The sequence below is a fragment of the Delphinus delphis genome, chromosome 9 (genome assembly GCF_949987515.2).
Source record: "Delphinus delphis chromosome 9, mDelDel1.2, whole genome shotgun sequence".
NCBI classification, from domain to species: domain Eukaryota; kingdom Metazoa; phylum Chordata; class Mammalia; order Artiodactyla; family Delphinidae; genus Delphinus; species Delphinus delphis.
This window is the reverse complement of record NC_082691.1, coordinates 58,753,630-58,775,449: the sequence shown is the minus strand read 5'-3', so window position 1 is coordinate 58,775,449 and position 21,820 is coordinate 58,753,630. Positions and strand designations below refer to the sequence as shown.

General features: G+C 51.7%; 1 protein-coding gene across 1 annotated transcript; it reads left to right on the top strand.

The window, feature by feature from the left end:
- The first annotated feature begins 7,633 nt into the window (after positions 1–7,633).
- On the top strand, positions 7,634–9,501 carry HOXA13 (homeobox A13). The gene is made up of 2 exons (XM_060019918.1): positions 7,634–8,549; positions 9,257–9,501. The coding sequence occupies exons 1-2, from the start codon at positions 7,634–7,636 to the stop codon at positions 9,499–9,501; spliced, it is 1,161 nt and encodes a 386-aa protein (XP_059875901.1).
- The last annotated feature ends 12,319 nt before the right edge of the window (positions 9,502–21,820 follow it).

Below are 21,820 nucleotides of genomic sequence, written 5' to 3'. Positions count from 1 at the left end.
ATCCCAGGGTCAAAGTGTCCCAGATATTTCACAACTCCTCAAAAAAATTAATTAAGGAGACATAAACAATCCAAATGCAAAATAACCCAATACTCTGCCCCAGAAAGGATGGCCAATATCCACGCAGACAAGTGGGATTCGAATTTATTAAGTAGCTGGGTGGTGTAGAATTTGTCAGATTCAACGGTTTGCTATTTTCCATTTTTGCCTTTTTGCTTTCTAAAATTGCCAAGGCTTTAGTGAAATCACGCCTCAGAGGAGGATCATACTCATTGTCAATTAGACCACTGAATTAAAACAAAGCAAGCCACAACACCTTTAGTAATTCTTTTTAAAAAATATTTTACTGCTGAGGAGTTTTTTTAATACATAGAATTGCATTTGTTCTTGAAAACTGTCATTACTGCAATGATATATCAACGCAGAACAAACTTTCCCTTCCTAGATTAATCATTAGAAGTCTCTCTGTGCTTTCTACAAGGGGAGGAGGTGTGTTGAAATGGGAAATGATTATTTGTCCAATAAGAGGGAAATAGATGTCAATTTAGGACATAGAAAGGACTGAGGCATGGTTTTCATCTCTCCTCCCAAATCCTGATGCAGCAGTAGAAATCTTCAATTAAAGGACGACACGTTCATGGTAAAGGGTAACATGTGTCTCACTCATACATATGTATTCTTGATGAAGAGACACATAAAATTTCAGGAGAGATGCCCAACACGCCACTCTCCTTTTTTGTCCAGATTTCTCTTGGGTGGACCCTCAAGTCCTTTCTAGATTGTAATCAGAAAAATTCAAGCTCAAACACACTGACCTCTTACCCTCAGACATAGGAAGGATTCATTTTATTGAGCAATTTTGCTTAACCTTGAATTTATCTTCAAAATCCTATGTTGGAAGTGGAATGATGTGATGCCTGGGATTTACTTTAAAATACTCCAGGGGAAAAAAGAGTGGAAGTGGACGATGAAACATGAAAGACTAAATGATAATAATGGTTGAAACTAAGAGTTGGGTATATAGGGGTCCGTTGTACTTTTGTGTGTGTTTGGAAAGTTCCATAATAAAAAGATATTTTAAAAAATGTTGCGCTAGGCAAAGGTGGAAAAATGATCCCTGCCAGGGGGTCAAATAAAAACGTAGTCCGTCGGGTAGCACCTGGAGTTACCCTTTTAATCTTCGTTTTCCGAAAACGGTAAACGACCTTGCTCCCTTTTTCGTTTCTCTGGAATCAGCCAGCCATCCCCATGCTTTCTTTCCGGCAAGCTCACTTTCCCAACCCATAAACTGAGCATCCGAACCAGAGGTTGGGGGCTGATTAATGGAGCTTCCGTACTCAGCTCCTCTGACCAGAGTGTAAATACCCATAAAAGCTAATATCAAAAGTTTTTATTGAGCTGCTTCGTTTCCCTGAGCGTTGGGGCGAGCGGGGCCAGAGCAGCGGGACAAAGGAGCGGCAGCTGCGCCACGAGTAACGTCGGTGCTTCTGATCGGCTCAGCGCGGGTCCCCAGAGCCAGCCAAAGTTTCTGGGGAGAACACCGAACCAGGTAAATGCCAATCGGGGGCTTGCCTTCCACTGGGGACAGGTGTATTTGCAAAACCGCGGGGGAGGGAACGGTGAGTGGTTGGAAAAATCAGCAAGGGTAGGGAGACGCCAGCCACCCCGAAATATGTCACCAGACTGGTCCGACAGGGTGAACTATTCTTCCTCAAGACTTGGTATGATGCCTGTATTTCACCCACAGGACTTTGGATGTCCACGTTCACTGGGTGTGTGCGCTCATTTGATGCGTGAATCTGTGTGTGCACACACATCGTTACGATTAGGGCATATAACCTGCACGTAAAAGTCTGATCACACCTCTCGGTGCTCTGTTCCGAGTTCCCCTTTCTCGTGGCTGCGCTGGTGAGTTTTCTTCCCTTAGCTGCTCTATGCATTAAGAATCTGCCACCCGGGTCAGGGACGTGGGAGTCTTTGGGGAGAGACGGACTCACGCGGGCCCGGGCCCAGGCCGCGTGGCCGCCTGCACCGGTTTCTCGGCATGAAAGCTGGGGGCTCCCGCGGAGCCAGGCTTACGTCCAAGCCCCCTATTTCCTTCAAATGTTCGAATGTCTTCGGTGTATTTGTTGACATAATGAATCCACAGCCCCCAGAGCTGGTTTCCTGTTTTGTTGCGGGCCCGAACATCAAGCTAGGATGGGGGTGGAGGCCGGCAGTTGGGACTCCTCTTGGGTTGTGGCAGGGACAAACAGACAGCGTCGGGACGGAGATCTCTCGCCCTTTTCACACCGCAGCCTCCCAGAATTCCTCGGCCTTCCTGCGCTCTCCCGGCGCCCCGGCGGAGTGACGGGGAGCTCACCCCCTGGGTGGCGTGGGCCCAGCAGTCCTGTGGACCGGTACCCTGGCCGGCGCACTGAGGACTTCGAGAAGGCGCTTCCTGCCTCTGAGGAGCACTTCTCTGAGTTCCCTCTGCTTCTAACGCAGGCTCCCGTCCTTTAAGTGGAGGCTGAGTTTCCAGGTCCTGTTAACAGCAGAGCAGCGGCAGCACCGTCGGGGCAGGCAGCACTCCCCTCACCATCACTGCCTCCGCCGCCACTGGGGGAATCACCTAGGCCTCCCTGAGCCGGAGGGCCGCTGGTCTCAGAGGTGGGAACGCACCCTTCACTCCAAGTTTGCGCCAAGCTTGCGGAGTCTGGGCACCGCTGGCTGGCACTGTGCAGAAGGGCTTGCTCCTCAAGGGAGCCTGGGACCTGGGCCTGGTTGTTCTAAAAGGGGAGACGCCCCTATTCCTGCTCAAGGACTTTCTGTGAGAAATACCACAGGGCAGGGCTGGAAGTGGGGTCCTTTCTGGGGCTCTGTGCACTGGTGGCCTTGAAGGCCTGGTACCAGAAGGAACACACCAGGCAGAGGGACAGCTGCTCCTCCAAAAATTCACTGTCCTCAAAATCCACAGGATGAGGGCATATTTCAAGGCAAAGTGGGGGTCTTCGTGGATCTTCCTGCATCTTGCTCATCCTCCCATTTTCACCATGTTAGCGTTCGGTCACCACAGTGCCAAGTGACTTCCCACAGTCCAAAACTGTCCCTACAGCCTTGGGCCTTGTGTTGCCTTCAAATGGCAAAAAGAAAAAAGAAAAGAAAAGAAAGAAAGAAAAGAAAAGAAAAAAAATGAAAGAAAGAAAGAAAAGAAAAAAAATCTAGAACAAAAGCTTCAGCAAGTGGTTCAGGATGTGCCATTTCTCTGCCTACTGGCCAGGGCTGGCCCAGATTTCTTCAGAACCTACCCTTTCTCCTTAAGAAAGAGTACAGTTTCTACCCTGGTGGGGAAACTCATAAAGCCCACCATGGACAAAGCTGTCCCTCAACTGCATCTGTCCCAAACAGTCTGGTTGACTACAGTTTTGGAAGTGCTATCCTGTTCTGGTGTTGCCCCCTTTCTCTCTTTCTTTCTCTCTTAGCTAGCCTCAGCTCCTCAGCCATTTCCCTGTCTGGATCTTTCTTCCTTTGCCATTATCTCTGAGCCCCTACCCCTCCTGCAATGGGAGAGAGAGGGTTAAGATGTTCTGCAAATGCAGCTCGTAAAGCTGCTTGGATACATTAGAAACACATGAATATCCTGAAATACAAAGTGTCTTTAAAACCAACCAAGGAATGTTTATCCTAATGCTGGATGGATGCAGAGAAATAGTGCCAGAGAGCAGTGCTGACAGCCTCCTCCAAGTTAAAGTGAGAGCAGGTAAATTTCATTTGCTAGTGAAAATCAAACTCGATTAAAACCCGGTTTCCCTTTGTCCTTTTCTCTTCCAACCCTGGGAACCCAGGGCCTCATAGCTCAGGCTGGCAGCGAGTCCCCACCCCCCCTCCCAAAAAAACCCAGCCACAGTATCTTTCTTCAGCTCCAGAGCAACCAAAGTCCCTCAGGGCACCCCAGCCTGCCCTAGGAGGTCGGAAGCTATGCCTGCCAAGGCACTGGCAAGAGAGAGGATCTGGCAGCTCCTGGAACAAAAGCTGCTGCCCTCCAATCTTGCCGTGCTGCCCACTCGGGGCTCCTCTAAAGGAAATCAGGGAGCGCCGGGCAAAGTCCACCTCCACTCCTGCCACCCTCTTGTTCAAGGGGCCACTGCCACCCGCAGATCCCAATGAGTGCCATGGCTTCCCAGCAAAGCCTACAAAGGGTCTGAGGATAAACTTGTCATTGCCGGGATTCAAGTTGAGGCATCTCCCTGCAATCCCATAGGACTTCCTGAGCCTGGTAGACAAAAAAGCAGAGGGACAGCTCAGAGGATGAGACCCAACCAGCTGCGCAGGCACGTGAGTCTTGACCTTGCCTTGGGAAAAGACGAAGAACGCTGGGAGAGTCTGTGCTTGCTTCCCAGAGCACTCTCCAGTTCTTCACTGCCTTCCAACCTTTCTTTTTCCACAGCAAGCAGGTTTGGTGGCTGCCTGGAGGGCTAAGAGGCTAAGAAACAATATTGGGAACCTACAGTGGATCTCTTGCGTCTCTCAGCAATGGACAAGAAGGGGAGAGAAAGAGGTTTACTTCAAAGTAAGGAGAAATTCTAGAAACCCAAAATTATTCATGGAGTTCATTCAAATTCTATAAACCATCCCCACTGGTGGCTACAACTCAGTATCTAAAGGGACCGGCAGACTTTTAAAAACAGTGAAGGCACACCAGGACACCACTAACTTGCCTGGTAGAAAAATCACTTTGTGTATATTGAGATCCAAGACAATAAGGGAACAGGCAGGGCTGCCTCCCTCTAAGTAATCACATCTCGCGAGTTTTTAAAATTTGATAGAGAGATATTCAGAACTAAGAAAATATCCCAATAACTTGATCACGAAAGATCCACCACAAAGCTCAATAAATAATTCAGGCCTGACGCCCTTCCTTTGCGGGGTTACCGAGTTTAGGAAGCAAAGCTTAATTCGAGATGCAATCCAAAGCCTTCCCCCCAGTGCCGTCCCTCCCAGACAAACCTTCTTGGGGCTCCTCAGCAGAAATCTTGTCTCACCATTTTTGGTGAGGAGGGACCTAGCTGGCTCTGGCAGTCTGTGGAGCTGGGGCCCTTCCTCTGCATGCAGGGCTCGGTCTCCGGTGAAGTGGGGAGAGTGAGGGAGGAATGTGGAGCTGGCCTTGGCCGCGGTGTGCACCGGGAGGCAGCTGCACCATGGCCAGAGGTGAGCTGGCACAGGCGCTGGCTGGTGGGGGCTCCCCGAGCTGTGTTTTCGTTTTTCCGGGTCTGGCTGGAAAACAGAAGAGGAACGAAGCCTGGGCCAAGAGCAGGGCGGAGGCAGAGAAGAAGAGTCTGTAAACACCGCCCCAAAAACTCCACAAAGGCAGCAAAAATTGCTGGGTAACCAAACAGAGCCAGAAACAGGAGGAATTCTAAAGGAAAAGGGAATCAAGAGTGAGGGTAGGTGGGCAGTGGGCCTTTAGGAGCTGCCTGGGTCTCCAGGCTTGCATGGCAGTTCTCAAGATGGCTAGACTGCAACTTTCAACTTGACCTTGGCCTCCAGCCGTGTCTGACCTGTATGTAAAACAGCCCTTAAGTCCTCAGGAACTGGGGCCTCAAACCCTACCCTGTCTCTTTGTCATCATGAGTTTTACAATGCCACTTGGAGGAAGGAAGGGGGGCGAACGGGCCGGAAAGTAACACAAAAATCAGGTCCCTACAGAGGCTGGTTCTTTAGTCTGCAAATGGTCAGTCAGGGAGGAGGTAAACTGGGGGCAAATCAATATTTACCCGGAGCTACTAAAAAGGCAGGAGGGAAAGGGCACACTGGGTATGTGTATGGCGGTGCGGGGTGGGGGGCGGGTTATGGAAGGTTTTATTGGGCAACACTTAACATTAGTCCGGGCAAACCTGGGATTAGGGTGGATAAAAGCCGGAGCCCAGCCTCGTTGGTCCGGACACTTTGGGAAGAACAGGAAACTTAAGAGAGCAGACCAGGGCGGGGGTAAGGGGATATTGGTAAGGGTATGGGGATATTCGCAGCGCCCTGATCTGAGGGCTGAGTCTGCAAGCTGAGACAGGAGACAGGTCCAAGCCTGGCTGCTCACCAGTCTGCCCGGGATGGAAGGGAGTCCAGCACTCTTCCAAACTCTGATGCTCTGGTGGAATGCACTCATGTTCACTTTGAATGCATGTTCCCTTTCTGGGCATCTGACCAGCTCACAGCATCCACATCGGAGGTGAGAGTATGTGACCGAAAGCGACAGGACCCCCAGAATCCCTCTCCAAAATATGACAGCTGCTTGCCTCTTCCAGCACCAACACCCCACTGTGCTCTCAGGAAAGGGTCGCATTTCCCAGGCACAGAGGAAAAAAAGCTTCTCGAGCTGGTTCATGGCCAGAGGAGGACCGGGCACCCGCTGCAGGCTGGAGACAGTGCTCTCCCCAGTCCTACTTTGGGGGGGGGGCGGGAAGGTATGAAGTGGCCCCAAAGAGTCCCTTTCTCCTGTCCCCAAACGGAGTGCAATAGAGTGCCCAGGTGCCTGGAGAGTCAGCTCCGGCCCAGGCTCTGTGAAGCCTCATTAAAGCCCCAGAAGGGGGGCTCGAGTCCCAGCTCAGCACCCAGCTGGGGCCTGTTCCTCTTAACCTTCCAAGACAGGCCAGCCAGGCTGGAGATGTGGGAGCACTGAATAACGGTGCACAAAGATCGCTCTCTCCATCTCAAAGTCTCTGGAGGAGGAAGAGTTGTTACTGGGACAAAGTGAGGAACAGTCTGTATATAAAAGTGTGAGTGTGTGATCAGAGCACACTTGGGTTTGTGTGTGTGCGCGTGTGTCCGTGTGGGTGTGATGGGTCGTTCTGAGCATATGGGCCTAAATACGAGTGTAGGAGATTGCCCACCAACACTGTGGACAAAGAAGGGGAGGAAGCTTCTATATGTAGTCCAAGTTTTCCAGTGGGATGTCCTGGGACCCATAAGCCAGGCGCATCCACAAACGCCCCGCCACGGTTCCCCCGGAAAGAGAGCCAAATCGCGACGCTGTCGAAGCCGAAAGCGCAAGTGTCCGTGCTGGTGTCTCGCTGCAGAAAGAGGCGCGGATACCTGGAAAGAAAACAGCGCCGGAGGCCCCAAGAAACACCCAGCCTGGTCTACGCCTCGCTACTTTACCGTCCCCAGCCGTCCGCAGATTTACCTGACCTGTTCCCATCGCCTCAGGTCGCAACCCAACATCTCGCCCCATACCCTCCCCGCCTTACGCTGCTCCGAGCCTCACTGGGAGATGGGAAGGGAAGGGGAGCTGCAAGGAGGTCGCTCTTCCCTCCAGGTCCCGCCCGCCCTGTCCTCCGCCCCTACCCTTCCGCACCCCCCGCCTCTCCCTTGGGTGAATGGTGCGCGGCCGCGCGGCGGGCGCTGGCGCTGGGGACCTCGCGGGCGGCGGCAGGGACGGCGGGTGTACAGAGCAGAGCCCGGGTTGGAGCCGCCCGCTTTGCATACGCCATGGGCGGAGCGGGAAGGGGGGCGCCCGGGCCAATGGGCGGCCGCCTGGCGCGACCCCGCGGGGCGCGATCCGCCCCCCTCGCTCTGGCCCCGGCCCCGCGCCGCGCGCTCTTCACTTCTTGGGGGCTTTTTAAAACAGCGCCACTGGGGTCTTCTCCATGCGGCTCGTGCTATGACAGCCTCCGTGCTCCTCCACCCCCGCTGGATCGAGCCCACCGTCATGTTTCTCTACGACAACGGCGGCGGCCTGGTGGCCGACGAGCTCAACAAGAACATGGAAGGGGCGGCGGCGGCGGCGGCGGCGGCAGCGGCGGCTGCGGCTGGGGCCGGGGGCGGGGGCTTCCCCCACCCGGCGGCTGCGGCCGCGGGGGGCAACTTCTCGGTGGCGGCGGCGGCTGCGGCGGCCGCGGCGGCCGCAGCCAACCAGTGCCGCAACCTGATGGCGCACCCGGCGCCCCTGGCGCCCGGCGCCGCGGCCGCCTACAGCAGCGCGCCCGGGGAGGCGCCCCCGTCGGCCGCCGCCGCCGCTGCCGCCGCCGCCGCAGCTGCAGCAGCGGCGGCGGCGGCGTCGTCCTCGGGAGGACCGGGCCCCGCGGGCCCAGCGGGCGCCGAGGCCGCGAAGCAGTGCAGTCCCTGCTCAGCGGCGGCGCAGAGCTCGTCGGGGCCCGCAGCGCTGCCCTACGGCTATTTCGGCAGCGGCTACTACCCTTGCGCCCGCATGGGCCCGCACCCCAACGCCATCAAGTCGTGCGCGCAGCCAGCCTCGGCCGCCGCCGCTGCCTTCGCGGACAAGTACATGGACACCGCTGGCCCCGCGGCCGAGGAGTTCAGCTCACGCGCTAAGGAGTTCGCCTTCTACCACCAGGGCTATGCGCCCGGGCCTTACCACCACCATCAGCCCGTGCCTGGCTACCTGGATATGCCGGTGGTGCCCGGCCTCGGGGGCCCTGGAGAGTCGCGCCACGAGCCCCTGGGTCTTCCCATGGAAAGCTACCAGCCCTGGGCGCTGCCCAACGGCTGGAACGGCCAAATGTACTGCCCCAAAGAGCAGGCACAGCCTTCCCACCTCTGGAAGTCCACTCTGCCCGGTAAATGGCGCCCCTTTCTCAGTCCCGGTCCTCCCGTTCTGCTCCAGCTTCTCTGCTCGCTCCTGGGTCACCCTCGTGCCCCTCTGCTCTCTCCCTGGCCTGTCCTAGTGGTGCTGCACCCCTGGGAGCCCGATCCCGGCTGGCCTGCCCTGCCCGCACTGCTCTTGAGTTGGGCTGGTCCTGGCTCTCCCTGGGTGAGGGATAGCTGAGAAGAAGCTTGTGGGGACCCTAGCTGGCTTCCTTCTCCCTCTGCGCCCCGCCCTCGCCAGCCCTTGACATCGACTTAAGTAAGGATGGGAAATTGACCTGGAAATGGTTCACCAAATTGCCCGTATTCGTTCTCTCAAAAATCCTTCAGTGTAGAAACATCAAGTGTTGGGGCTTTGGGGATACAGCGAGGAATCTGGGCGTAGAAGTGTTGTCCCCTGAGCGTGGTGCTAACGTTTGGGCCAGGAGATCAAGCAAAGCCCGCTGCTGTGTGGGCAGAGTGGCCTGGGCTGGGGTGGTCATTGGATCCCTGGGCGATTTCATTTCAGTGCAGAACTAACCACCCTCCCCACTGGCCCTCCAGATTTTGGCAGAAAGGCTGGATTGTACAGCCTGGCAAAGGGCAGCCGGGCACTGCAAGGCGGTGTCTCAGATAGAGCTGTTGCCTGTGTCCTGGCCTGGATCTGACCCTTCTGTAACTTGCCTTCCCTATTTTCCAGATGTGGTCTCTCATCCCTCAGACGCCAGCTCCTACAGGAGGGGGAGAAAGAAGCGCGTCCCTTACACCAAGGTGCAATTAAAAGAACTCGAACGGGAATACGCTACAAACAAATTCGTTACCAAGGACAAACGTAGGCGGATATCAGCCACCACGAATCTCTCCGAGCGGCAGGTTACAATCTGGTTCCAGAACAGGAGGGTCAAAGAGAAAAAAGTTATCAACAAACTGAAGACCACTAGTTAATGGATTAAAAGTGGAGCTAGAGGGCAACTTGAAGAAATGCTTCAAAACTCGTTGCTTTGTCCAGATAATGATTATAATGCTAATAATAATTGAAGAATGGGAAAGAGAAAGAGAGATACTGGCATTTTGCTTTCCTAAGGGGAATCTTTTTCTCCTGTGGAATCTACAACTCTTTTAAAACTTTACTCTAAGAAATGGTAAAGACTGCCAGTTCTCCCGCCAACCCCACCAGACCATTAAATGAAAAACTCTAGAGTCAAACATCAACCCCGAAATACGCAATTTCAGATAAGTTACACATTTACTGAAATCTTGTAAGTATTTATGTGACCGTTATATTTTAGGACAGTATGTTATACGATAATAATCCGAAAGTTGGTTACAAATGCGAGAGGCTGTTGTAAACGTATGCTTGTCCTTGGGTCACCATCACAATCCCCTTTGCATGTTAAGTGACTGCTCAGGTAAATCTCAGTGAAAGTCCTACCATTGTTGTATATTCTGCAAAACGTGTCATGTATAGATTTAGAAAGGAAAGGAGAAGAAGGTACTGAAATAATGATCTTGGACTATTTACTATGAAGGGGCAAAGGGAGAGAAAGCTCTTCCGAGGATCATTTGTCTTGGTAGTAAATACAACCAGCTGAGCCTTTGAGGCTACAGAGGAACCCCAGGTTGGGAATGTCCTTCTGATAATAATTTTTACTTGCTTATGACAAGATCTTTTGTGGCATTTGGACAATATTTTCCGCCCCAATATAATCTACTTTTCAAAGGATTTGATAGCTTTAAAAAATATTTAAAGCATCAGATAATTCACGGAATTCACTTTGTGTCAGATCTCCTGAGAGGTCCTACCCTAACATGGTGGCCTTTGGTTTGAACACAATTTTTCATTTAAATTGATATTTCCCAATACTTAATAAACATATTGCTGGAGAAATAATTTTCCTTTTTTATTTTTTAGAAAAGTCAGAATGGAAATCCATTCCCCTGTGACAGTTAGATGTTTACTTTCTATATTTTGATCTATTAAGGGATTAGTATTTTTTCCTTGTTTATTGTGTTATGAGACTGCATTAGAAAGTTTAGGGATTCATCTTCACAGCACATCTTTAATCAAGCAGTTATTTCAACCAGCACATTCATCTTGTTCATATTCACTATAAAATGCTATCTTGTAAATAAAGACATTCAGCACACTGTGAAATGTATTTGTGCACCTGCTTTTCAAATATTTCTACTAAAAATAATAGTAAAAAAGAAACAACTTAGACCTGTAGATAGTTGATATAGTGGTATTAATTATGTTAATAAAGTAGTCACTGCCATTAAAATCTGAAGGAAATACTCGTTATTTTCCTATGCTAAACATGCACTGCACAGAAAGAAAAGGAGCAGGTTTGTCCTATACAAACCAAGGACCATTCTTTTCTATATTATTCAGTTTTGTTTTGTTTTTTGGCTACAAATTTTTCAAGCAAAAGGAGAAATCCCTCACAACTAAAATCCTAAAAATTTAGATAAGTGCTTCAAGAAGGTTAAAGTGTCAGGTATTCTAAAAGGGAGAGAAAAGAAAGGAGGAAGAGATAATATAAATTCCCAGGCTCCCTGTGGAAAATGAAAACCAGTTGTTTAGTATCAGCGATGCCCAGGCTGTCGTATTTTAAAGTCTGCTGTTGGGTCTGCATGTGTCTGAGAGGGCAGGTTTTGATATTTGTTGAAATGACAGGACTAGGAAAGGCCTTAAACCTTGACCTTGATGAAAAAAGACAATTTGTGACCTTGACTTTTGACAGCTCGTGAATTGGCCTCGGCTGGATTAGTAGATCAAGGGCGCCACCTCGCGTTGACAAGCTTCCTTGTAATTCTTCAGCTTCAAGGGAATCAAAAGTCTTACTTCCTTGACTCCTTGTTTTAGAGATTTAGTACTCATTTCTTTGGCTCCAGATGGAGCAAATTTGAATATATGTAAGTTATACATGTGCCTGTATATATGTGAATATATATCATATGTGTATACGTGTATGCATTTGCATATCAGTGCTTGTGTGTGCTTGTATATGTATTTGTAGAATCTGTACAGATATAGTATCATTAATTACTGATGACCCAGGATGATATAATTTAAGGTGATTTCAAGAGTTCAGGTACAAAATGTACCTGATGAAGTTTTGCTCCTTTTCTTTAATGGCCAAGTTTGATTTGTATTCACAGTGGCTTGCTCTGCATCGGATTTCTGCAGATCTGCTTTTAAGCTGTACATTTTTGTTAACAGTCTAAGAGGTGTTCTTAAATAACCATTCTTTCTTGGCCCTCACCCTCCAAGGTGATCTACCATCCTAATTAGAGCTATAGGGGAATCTATACGGTAAATAAAAAGTTTCAGATGCCTTTCTAACTCTAGAGCTCTAGAGTTACATTTCAGAAATTCAAAGAAACTCACCTCTTAAGAGGTCAGTATGGAGAGCTTAAAGATCTCATATCTACAAAATGACCATAATACGGATGCAGAAGGAGAGTTATCCTGGATAGCTCAGGGTTGAGTGCTGCGCCTGGGTGGTGTGCAATCTTATACTGATGTTTTCTAAGCTGCCATTTGATTTATGGAAGAAATATATACATTTAATATTAACAACCACCATCAAAACTATACTGGTAATAATCATCTCTACTACTTATTGACCCCAAACAATACATCAGATGTGTTTAGAGTCGTAACTAACACATATGTATGTTTATATGTTTAATATAAACATAAGGTGATGTGTTTTGTCAGAAACATGCTACGCAAATATGTATTGAAACGTTGGTGGAACCAGGATCCTTAGGGTGCAGAATTTCAAGATGAGGTTAATTTTATCTTTATGTTAGAGGAAAGTATTTGTGAACTGAGTAAACGTATTCATCATTTTATGGAAGATAATATTGGTTGGTTACAAACCTGGCTGACGGAAACCTCTCCAACCTGAAGACTTAAACCTCCTTTATTGGTGGAGAATTACAGAAAGAATCTCTAAAGCTTGGTCTTGAAATGTACGCATGGAGTGGTCTTGTGAAGTGCAATCAAATTTTGCTGCCCCGAGGATTTTCACTCCACTTGTGGGAGCAAATGAAAATGATGCTTCAGATCAGCGTCCCCACAGCTTGTTCCACAGCACTCCGTTTCTAAGTGAGCTGCCATCAAGCCCAAATAACAGCTTTCTCCCAAAGTGTTTAAAGTGGTGGAAAATCCCCTCAAAGCTGGATCAAACTGTGTGTTTACGAACAGCTCCGAAGGGGACTCTTCTGTTGACTGGGGGATATTTTTCTTTAGATGTAAGAAATATTCTGAGCTTCAGGCCTAGGAAGGAGGCCAACAGCAGCTCTACAGCCGGAATACCACCCCTTTCACAAGCCATCGCCACTGCAGGAACTCTGGGTAAAGTAGTAGTTTTCTTTTTTTTTCCCTCCCTTCAGCTTTTGAAACTAATGACAGAAGATATTTCAGAGCTTTCTTCTGCCTGTTCTGAAACAGATGTTGATAATGTGGATCTTACCTCTTACTTAAAATTCCCCTGGATCTACCAGATAACCTGAAGTAAGCACGGATTATGATGACTCCCCAATACCCAAATAGCAATTAATCTGAACCTTTAGAAAAAAGACATCCAGGAGGATGCCAGCCACTATGTAGGAATAATAACACCAAATACTGGGATAGTGTTGGTGAATAGCTGATTCAAGTATTTTTTTTCCTAAAAGGGACACACTTTCAGAATAAGAAATTGTAATATGGAAACAACTAGACACCGTCTCCGTCTATTAAATTAGCAATGATTTTTAATCCTGTAATGGCCTGTCATGTGACCATTTTTAAAAAATTGTAAATATGGTACTTTAAAAAATCTACTTTTTCCATCTGCTCTTAATACTGTCAAATTTATTGAGGTATTTTAAGTGGACGATTGTAAAACGCCACTTTGCATTTCACAACTATTTATGCCTGATACAGAGTTTAAGCCATCCATTTAAGTTGTTGTTGTTTTTTTCTTTTGAAAACAGAAAACAACTTTTTAAAGAAAGAGGGAGAAAATTATTCTTTTTAAAAATTCAACCTAATTGAGATATTTTCTTAAAATTCACGAGGCAGCGAAATTCAGCTGAGGATGATACATGTGTGTGCGGGTAGCTAATGACACATTTCACCGAATGATAATACGTGTGCGGATTACACTCTGCTGAGTGTGTTTGGAGGGTTTGGTGAAGATGCGGCTACTCGTTTCCTCTCTGCGAATTCCCGAGTTTCTTTCGGAGGGGAGACGGAGCCTGCCCGGGACTGCTAAGCTCCAGACCCAGGGGGTTCAGAGGCGCCCTTCCGGATTTGCGAACCTCTATGGAGGAGACGCTAGGGGCTTGCTGATTTATGCTCATTCCTTTAAAGTTGACCGAATGCGTGTCAGCAGCCCAAGACCTGGAGAATCAGAGAAATGTGCAGCGAGTTGCTCACATCCCATTTTTCATAAGCAAAGATGTAACGTTATCCAAGAGGCCTGGGGAGATTTATGCCTCAGTTTTAGGACACGCACACAATAATTAAGTTTTCACCCGCCAGGCCGCCGGGTCAATAACAGCCGGCTTCATTCTTTATGAAAATACCCACTTTCTGATCGGCTGCTTCAATCCTAGCTCATCTGCCTAGCGCCGACGAATGCCTGAAAGGTGTTTGCTATTTTTAATTTGATTTTCAAGGGAAGGAAAAAGACGCTGGCACAGAGAAGTCCTCCGTGGAAGCAGCCAAGGCCTCGCCACAGTTGATTTCATTTCTGCCTGGCTCCGTCGCGCCGCCGAAGAGCTGGATCCACCCGGCAGCAATCTTCACAACGGGGCCTCGGAGATGTGCGAACCTTTGCGGGCGGTCGCGCAGCGGCGCGGGGCCTCCCCCAGGTGCAGGGACGGGGACGCGCGGGAGAAGCACCGCCGCGGACCTGGGGAGCCACCCGATGCCGCGCCCCTCGGGGGCCGAGGAGGCTCGAAATCCTCCGCGCGTCGGTATGAACTCTCTCCTCAAAATGGAGGCTCAAAGCCTTAGAGAGCCGGCCTCGCTCGGACGGCTTGTGGGCCGGAGAGGGCGTGCAGCAGGACATTAGGCAGAGGTCAAGGCCCCGACGCCCTAGGCCCGCGCCGGGCGGACTCCGGAGGGCCGGCCACCGCGCCGCGTCTCGCCCCGCCGCTGCAGGCTGACGTCACCGCCGCCCGCGCGGGCCTTCGCGGGTCTCTCTAGGCGTTATTTGATGAGGACAAGCCGAGTCAAACGAATGTTTTGTGCGGGTGCCCCTTCTCCGACCCGCCCCTCCCTCCCCATGAGAATAATCGGGTATTTAATCTCTCCCGGTCTTAATTCTTGGCAGCGTGGAAGGTGGTTTGCAACGGGAAATAAAACTTGACAGGAGCATTTTCTCTAAAAGGGGTTCTGAAACGGGCTGAAAAGAAACCGTGTTTTTCTCTACCAAATACTTCCGCTTTCTGAGCCCCGGCCTGACGGGTGGGGTGAGATCCGAGGGAGCGGAGAGCGAACGGGGCACGCACGGCCACGTTGCGGACCCGTGCGGCCGCATCCGGGCGCCCCGCGCAGTCCCGGGTCTCCGCCCGGGCCGGAAAGCAGATTCGGCCTCGCTTCATCCCGCGCCTCGGCCACGCTAGGCTCGGCTGTAGGCCCGGCGCCGCCCACAGCCCGAGGCCAGGACCCGGCGCCCGGGAAGTTGGCACAGACGGGGGCCCGGCACCCAGAGTAGTACCCTGGCCCTGGCTGAGGGTTAAGTAAAAAAAGAGGGCGCGGTGGGGGGCGGGGGGAACTTAGATCGCTGGGCTTAAGCTCTGAGGCTTTTGGCCCAGGGGAGTTAGGGACAAGAGCTCGCAAAGGCGACGGTGGCACCACTGCTGGGAGCTTTGTTCCGGCTGCGGGTCTGTGGACACTGCACAAAATGGAGGGGGGAATGGGAGTGAGCGGCATGCGTTGTCCCGGCTGCTATTGGGTGGGAGAGGTTGGAAAGAGCAGAACCCCCCTCCCGGCATCTCAGAGAGCGCCCTCCTCTCGTGCCGTAAAGGTCAAGTCCTCCGCGCCATGGCTGTCTCCATGGCCAGGACCGGTCGCCGCGGGAAGGCGCAGGACACACAACTGGCCAGCTGCAAGCTGGTTCTGATACCCTGGGATCGTGGACTGGAGGCAGTTCTTTCTTGGTTACCAACTCCTTCGCCCCCAGCCGTATTGAAGAGGAGCTCCCGCAGCCAGGGGTGGCCCAGGCTATGTCCCCGTCGAGTCCTGGAAGAGCTGAGCCCACGGAAGCTTAGCCGGGGTGAGAGGCAACGCCTTCAAGCTCAGGAGAGCGGACGCGCGGCTGGATCCGAGTCGTGAGCTTCGGTAGAAACAAGGGACCTGGCGGGGGCAGCCGGGCCAGCTGGACATGGAATAGAATAGGGAAGCAAGGAACCTGCTGGGACCTTCTGTTGAGGTCCCTGAGTCCAGGTCCGCTCCCTCAGTGCATGGCAGGCCTTTGGTGAGAACTTTGATGCTCTTCTTCTCCTGCCTAAAATATGGGCCAAGAAGTGAGGTGCATTCTGCCAAAGGTAAAAATCCCTGACTCCCAGACCCCAAGAACCCCCTCACTGTGCTGTGGAGGGGTCGGGGCCCCTTACCTCTGCCCATAGCCTGCTTGCAGCAGGTCACCGCATCCGGCCTAGTGGTCAATCGCTTAAACCTGGTCTGCCGCCGAGCTTATTGCTCCAGGTGAATCAAAGAGACCCTGCAAATGAGTTCATCTTTTTTTTTTTTTTTAACAGAATGCAGGAAAGCTGAGCTTTATCCCTAGGGCTGCATGGGTGGAGTCTTGAGGGGACAGTAGGTAGAAAGATTGTCGGTGGACAGGTACCATCACAGAACTGCCTATCAGGGCACATAGGGGAGACTCCTAAGGGCAGGGTTTGACTAGGCAGGGGCTCGCTCTTCTCCAGCCTGGAGTGTGAGCCATGGATCGAGGCCGAGTAGAACTCGGAGGAGCCTGGGGAACTGCCCTAGGTGGCAGCTGAAGCTTGGGGTATGGGAGCTTCCTGTTAGCCACAGCTGTGCGGACCAAGACCCCGAGGACCAGAAATGGCCTTCTGGTTGGGCTGCCGTCTTTTGTCCTGTTTCTTACGGATACACTTGGCTGGGGCAAGCCAAGCCCCGTTTGGGCCGAAGTTGCGGGGAGGATGGAAGGCAGACACTGGGAACCAGGGCTTTGCCCTTCAACCCCCACCCCCATCTGTTCCCACTCAGTAGGGGAAAAAAATCTTTAATGAGTCCACAACAATAAAAATAAAAATAGTTCTTCTCAAAGGAAGTAACCCTCTTTCTCCCATCACTTTGGGACACACGAAACTAAATAATAACCAGATTGCTTGGGTGTCTGAGACCCTCTGCTAAACCCTATGCCCCAGCCCTCAGTGGCCAGTGGAAGGATGTAGACTTCTTCAGATCTTTAGGGACCTTGGAGATTGAACCTGTGAGTCTGATGAGAACCAACCATAAGGTCAAGTTCAAGGCATTACCTGTTCCCCTGCTTTAGGGAAGGGAGGAGGAGCTTGTGGGTGGGACAGGTGCCACCTGTCCAAGCCAAGGAGATAAATTAACCCCTGCCTCCACCTAGTAGTGATAGAAGGGGGTCTCCTGATATTTCACTGAAGCCTCAGTGCCTCCTCTAGACGGTGCCTGGAAATGGGATTAGTTGGCCATGATCTGCCAATAGACCATTTCCTAAGAACAAATTCTAGGAGATCTCCTGAGCTTCCCAGACAACCCATCTCCCAGGCTTACCATGGAAGACAGATGTACCTCCAGGATATCTCCCACTTGGAAAGAGAAAGCCCCCAGATGGCGGCCTGGCCTCCAGCCCCGTGAAGGGCTTGATAGCCATTTCCACCCTGGGTCCTCCAGCTGGCTCTTGCACCTGTGTGCAGTATGATCACAGGGGTTGAAATGGTCTTTTGTATAGCTTTCTAGAAACAGGTGTGGCATTTAGGGACAGAGGAAGGTAGGGGCTCCGACCAGCAAGAAAAAGCAAAAAATTCGGTGCCTTATGTGATCCACAGATAAACAACTGTTGACCTTTGGGAGTGAATTTTGGTTTGTCAGGTGGGCCTTACCCCTCCCAGGCTGGCTGCCATCCAAGGTTGCCAGGCCCACAAAAGCAGGAGCTGAGTCCTAAGAAGAGAAGGAGGGAGTGTTGATCAGAGAGGGAGGGAGAGAAACAGAACCTGGAATGGAGTATTCAGAAGAAGGAAGTGAGAGGTCCAGTTCAGACCCCTGGTGGAGGCCTGAATTGGGGGAGAGTCAGGAACTTAACCAGCCTCCTTTCTCTGTGCTTTCCGAACTGAGTGCCCTCCAGTGGCACCTCAGCTCTTGCTCAGCTTAGGGGAGGTATCGGAAGAGGCGGGAGGCCGCAGAAGGGGAGACTCAGCTGGAAAGAGGCAGGAGACCGGCAAGCAGGAGCCGCAGGGAGATGGAGACTGATGGCTAAGGAGGAAACAGAGTGAGCGGACAGCCTGATGTTGGCATTCACACTAAGGGTTATGCACTGAGCAGTCACAGGGCTGCAAGTGGCACGGGGACTTCAGGTTCTCAGATTCCGGGACAATGAGCCGCTGCCAGAGGCCAAGCCGGCCCCAAAGAGAGAAGAGGGCAGCCTAGCAGCATGGCCAGTTGGGGTTGGAAACCCCGGAGCGTGGAGGCACTCCCTGCCCCCCAGCTCTATCCTCCCTCAGAGTGAGCGGGTGTTAGGCTGCCTATCAAGTGATGGTCCTTTCTGCTCACATCCCTTGAATGAGACTGCTGGAAACGCCCCCAGCACGACAACACCGGTGCACACTAACCGTGCCAAGGCTACCCAGCCTGGGCACTGCCAGCAGGCACCCTCCGGCTGCTGCCCAGACCCCTCGGCTGCAAGAAGGGGAGGCGACAGTGCTGGGCAGAGGCATCTGGACAGACTTTATTCCCATATCCCGCCTGGGAAGGCGCGTGGAGTGCAGGGCTCCCGAATCCCCGCCACGGAGCACTCAGCCCGCCCGCCAAGGAGGGTCCGGGAGGTGTTTCCGAATCCCCCAACCCCCCACTTTTAGGGCCAAATCAAATGAAGTTTGGAAAGGCTTGGTCTGCTTTGCTGAGCAAATCGCCTCGTTAGCCGTTTCCGCCTGACAAAGCTGGCTCCGGCGCCAGCCTTCTCCTCTCCGGGTGGCCATCTCCAAATGCTGCGCGGGGAGCAACGGGTCGGCCCTGCGAGGGCTGCCTGGACCCTGAAGTTTGGAAAAACAAGAAGAGATTGAAATGACTCCCTCCCTTCTCCGCAGACACACACGCACCGTCAAGCCGCCGCCACTTCCTGCCTTTGTTTTTCTTCCTCCAAAACATTTTTGGCCTCTTGCATTAGCTGCCATGGGGCTCCGGGTTGACGATAAAAGGAAATACACGCTGAAGACGTTTCTGGAGATGGCCTCACACCGTGGAGCTCCTGAGAAAGAACAACTCATGGAAAACCAGTCTCCAGGGCCAATGTCACAGCCATGCCCATCTTGGACTCTTCAAAAAATGCAACTCGCACTTGGCCTTCCAGGGCAGCCTTAGCCCCCCCCCCACCCCCCGTCGGGTGTTCTCTTGAGCCGGGTGGGCTCAGCTTGGCTGTTGGGCCTCCTGCAAAGCGGAAGAGTCAATTAGGCTCAGAGCAAAGTCAAAACCAAGGACCCGAAGCTCTGCCTCCCTAAGATTTGGTCTTCAGAGCTGCACCTACCTCCGAATAGCCCCCCCAAAAAACATTCACACCGCCAGTATATTCCAGGCAAGGGGGGCAGAAGCAGGCAAAGCTGGGAAGAGTGCGCAGCACTGGGGATCAGAGCATCCCCCTCCCGTCCCTGCCGGGGAACTAAAAGCATTCGCCGCTCCAGGCGGTTTCCCTTCTGGCATCAAGAGCCTTTATCCTCATCCATCTTCACAGCAACGCCCCCACTCACCCCCTTCCAGGCTGCAAGACCCTCCCGGCACCCCGCTTTGGTTCAGCCGAATTGCCCTTCCAGCCGCTCCTAGAGCGCCTTGCCCTGCCCCAGCCTTTCCTCGGGAATTCGCCTTTGTCTCCTGCAGACACCCATGGGATCCAGACTGACCAGCACCCTCTTGGCTTGGCTCTCAAGAACACGGGAGGCACTAGTTCTACGGAACGGCACATATCCCTATACCAACCTTTCTGTGGTGACCCCCCCTCTCCCTGGCACCAAGGGGAAAACCTATCTAATGGGGAGAGGGGCTGCGTGCAGCTAGGGTAGGTAGCCTGGCGTCCCCCGCTGGAGGGCCACTGCAGCCGGTCTGCTCAGGCACAAGCTGAAGTTGACTGCCAACACTGCTATAAAACCCCAGGTCTGTCTAGAACAGTTTTTGGTTCTCCTAGACGCCCCCGGGTTCAATTATAGTCTTAAAAGCCCTAATACAAGTGCAAGAATTTGTTTGCCTTCACCCAGGGGCAGGGCAAGCCCCGCAATGGTGGCGCCTTTGTTATGGCAAAGTCACTGAAACCCCTCAAGCATTCCTTTTGTCCGAGGGTCAGGGTGGCGAGGACTGGGTGGGCTGCTGGGAGAGAGTTTGAGAGAGCCAAAATCAGCCAGGGAATGACTTAAATACTGCTGTTCGCAAACCTCTCCTCCCTTTTATATTCAGTCTTCAAGAAAGATGCTGTGGAGAAATAAATATTTTGCCTTGTTGGTCGCCGCTGGAAATAGAAGTTTTTTCGCTGCAGGGCAATCCTGTAACTGTGATTCCCAGCTTTAGGAGGTCTCAAGCTGCCCTTCCCAATGACTTTCCTTCCCACCAGACCTTTTCACTCACACCGATACTGCCCTCTGCACAAGCCACAGTGCCCCAATATGTCAAGCTGGAGATGCACAAATAATTTCAAGTTCAGCTCTCAGGGATTCAAGGGGCATGGAAGTTCTCGCAGCAAATCCTGAATAAAGCGTTCATTAAACCAATGTGTCGGAGTAGTTTGATTTGTGATACGCAACCCTGTAAAGGGGGGGGGGGTTGGAGCCACATAAACATAAATGCTAATAAATTAGTGTACTCCACTACAGAGTAATTACTCGATATTATTGATATTTACAGCGAGTATTCAAATGCAATGGTGAGCCATCATTTAGAGAAAATACATAATGAGAATATTTCTTTTGCAGTGCAATACACGATTAGATTTTGTTATTGTGTCAGTTACAGTTAGCTCAGCAATAAATAAATAAATCGATGTTGACACTTAAATACCAAAGATCTTAGAGGTTATACTCTAAATCTCCCCGAGATATATAAATACCTTCGGCTATTTCCTGGATGGGGAAAGGGAAAAGGTTATTCTTTTTCATTTTTCAACTTTCCTTCAGCGACATCCAGTTCCTTCCAAGAAGATAGGTGTGGGGAGGCCTCAGAGCTGGACCCCTCCCAGTGCCTGGCCCTGCCTGGCTGCTCTATGCCCTTCTCTTCTGCTTCTCCCAAACATTGTTCATTCAGTCCTGCAGGATGGCAAGCATTTTTCACCATCTCATTTTTTTTTTCTTTCCTCTTCCCAAGAAAGCTAGACTCATACTAGCTGCTATGGCCTCTGTCTCTCTCTTTAGCTCAAACCTAGCCTTTTCAAAGCGTTCTTTTCACCCAAGGTGCTGGGAGGTTCAGAAAGACGTCTCTTTTCTTTGGCATTGTGTCCCTTCTGTGGGATGAGTAGCCGGAAAGGCGCCGAGCCTTCTGAGTTTCTGCCCTGCACATCCCTGGCTCTCAAGCTTTGCAGAGGAAAGGTGGCCTGTTACCCCTTTCTCAGCCACGGCTCCCTGGCCCTCGCCCCCTGCTCACTGCCCCCACTCTCCCTACAGCTCTGGAGCTCAGCTGTGGGCTCCCGGAAGGTGCAGCATACCCAGGAGAAGTCTCCTTGGATGTCAGCGCCTCTAAAGCAGCCCAAGGCTCGCCTCAATTCCATGGTTCCCCGAGTCCTCAGCTCCAGAAGACCAGGCGGGGGGCGGGCGGACCAGTGCGCAGCGGCGCAGCTCCCACGCCTCTGGCTCTGCGGTGTCACTCCGAACCCCGGCAGACAGCGAGGAGGAGCGGGTTTCTCCAAGGGCAGGGCGTGGGGTGAAGAGGCCGGCAGGGAGAATGAAAGGGAGGTGGATCCCGGGTGAGACGAAGGGCTTTCCGGGACCTGCGGATCCCTGACAAACCGCGGGGGAAGCCGCCCGGGTTGTTGGCGGTTTAGGGACGGAAGGCACTAAAGCGCTTCGGAAGTGA

What these genes read in the sequence shown, in the direction of transcription:
- HOXA13 (XM_060019918.1), top strand. Translation starts at nt 7,634, where the DNA reads ATGACAGCCTCCGTGCTCCTCCACCCCCGCTGGATCGAGCCCACCGTC. An exon ending in CTGGAAGTCCACTCTGCCCG is followed by an intron (nt 8,550 to 9,256) that starts GTAAATGGCGCC and finishes CCTATTTTCCAG; the next exon opens with ATGTGGTCTCTCATCCCTCA.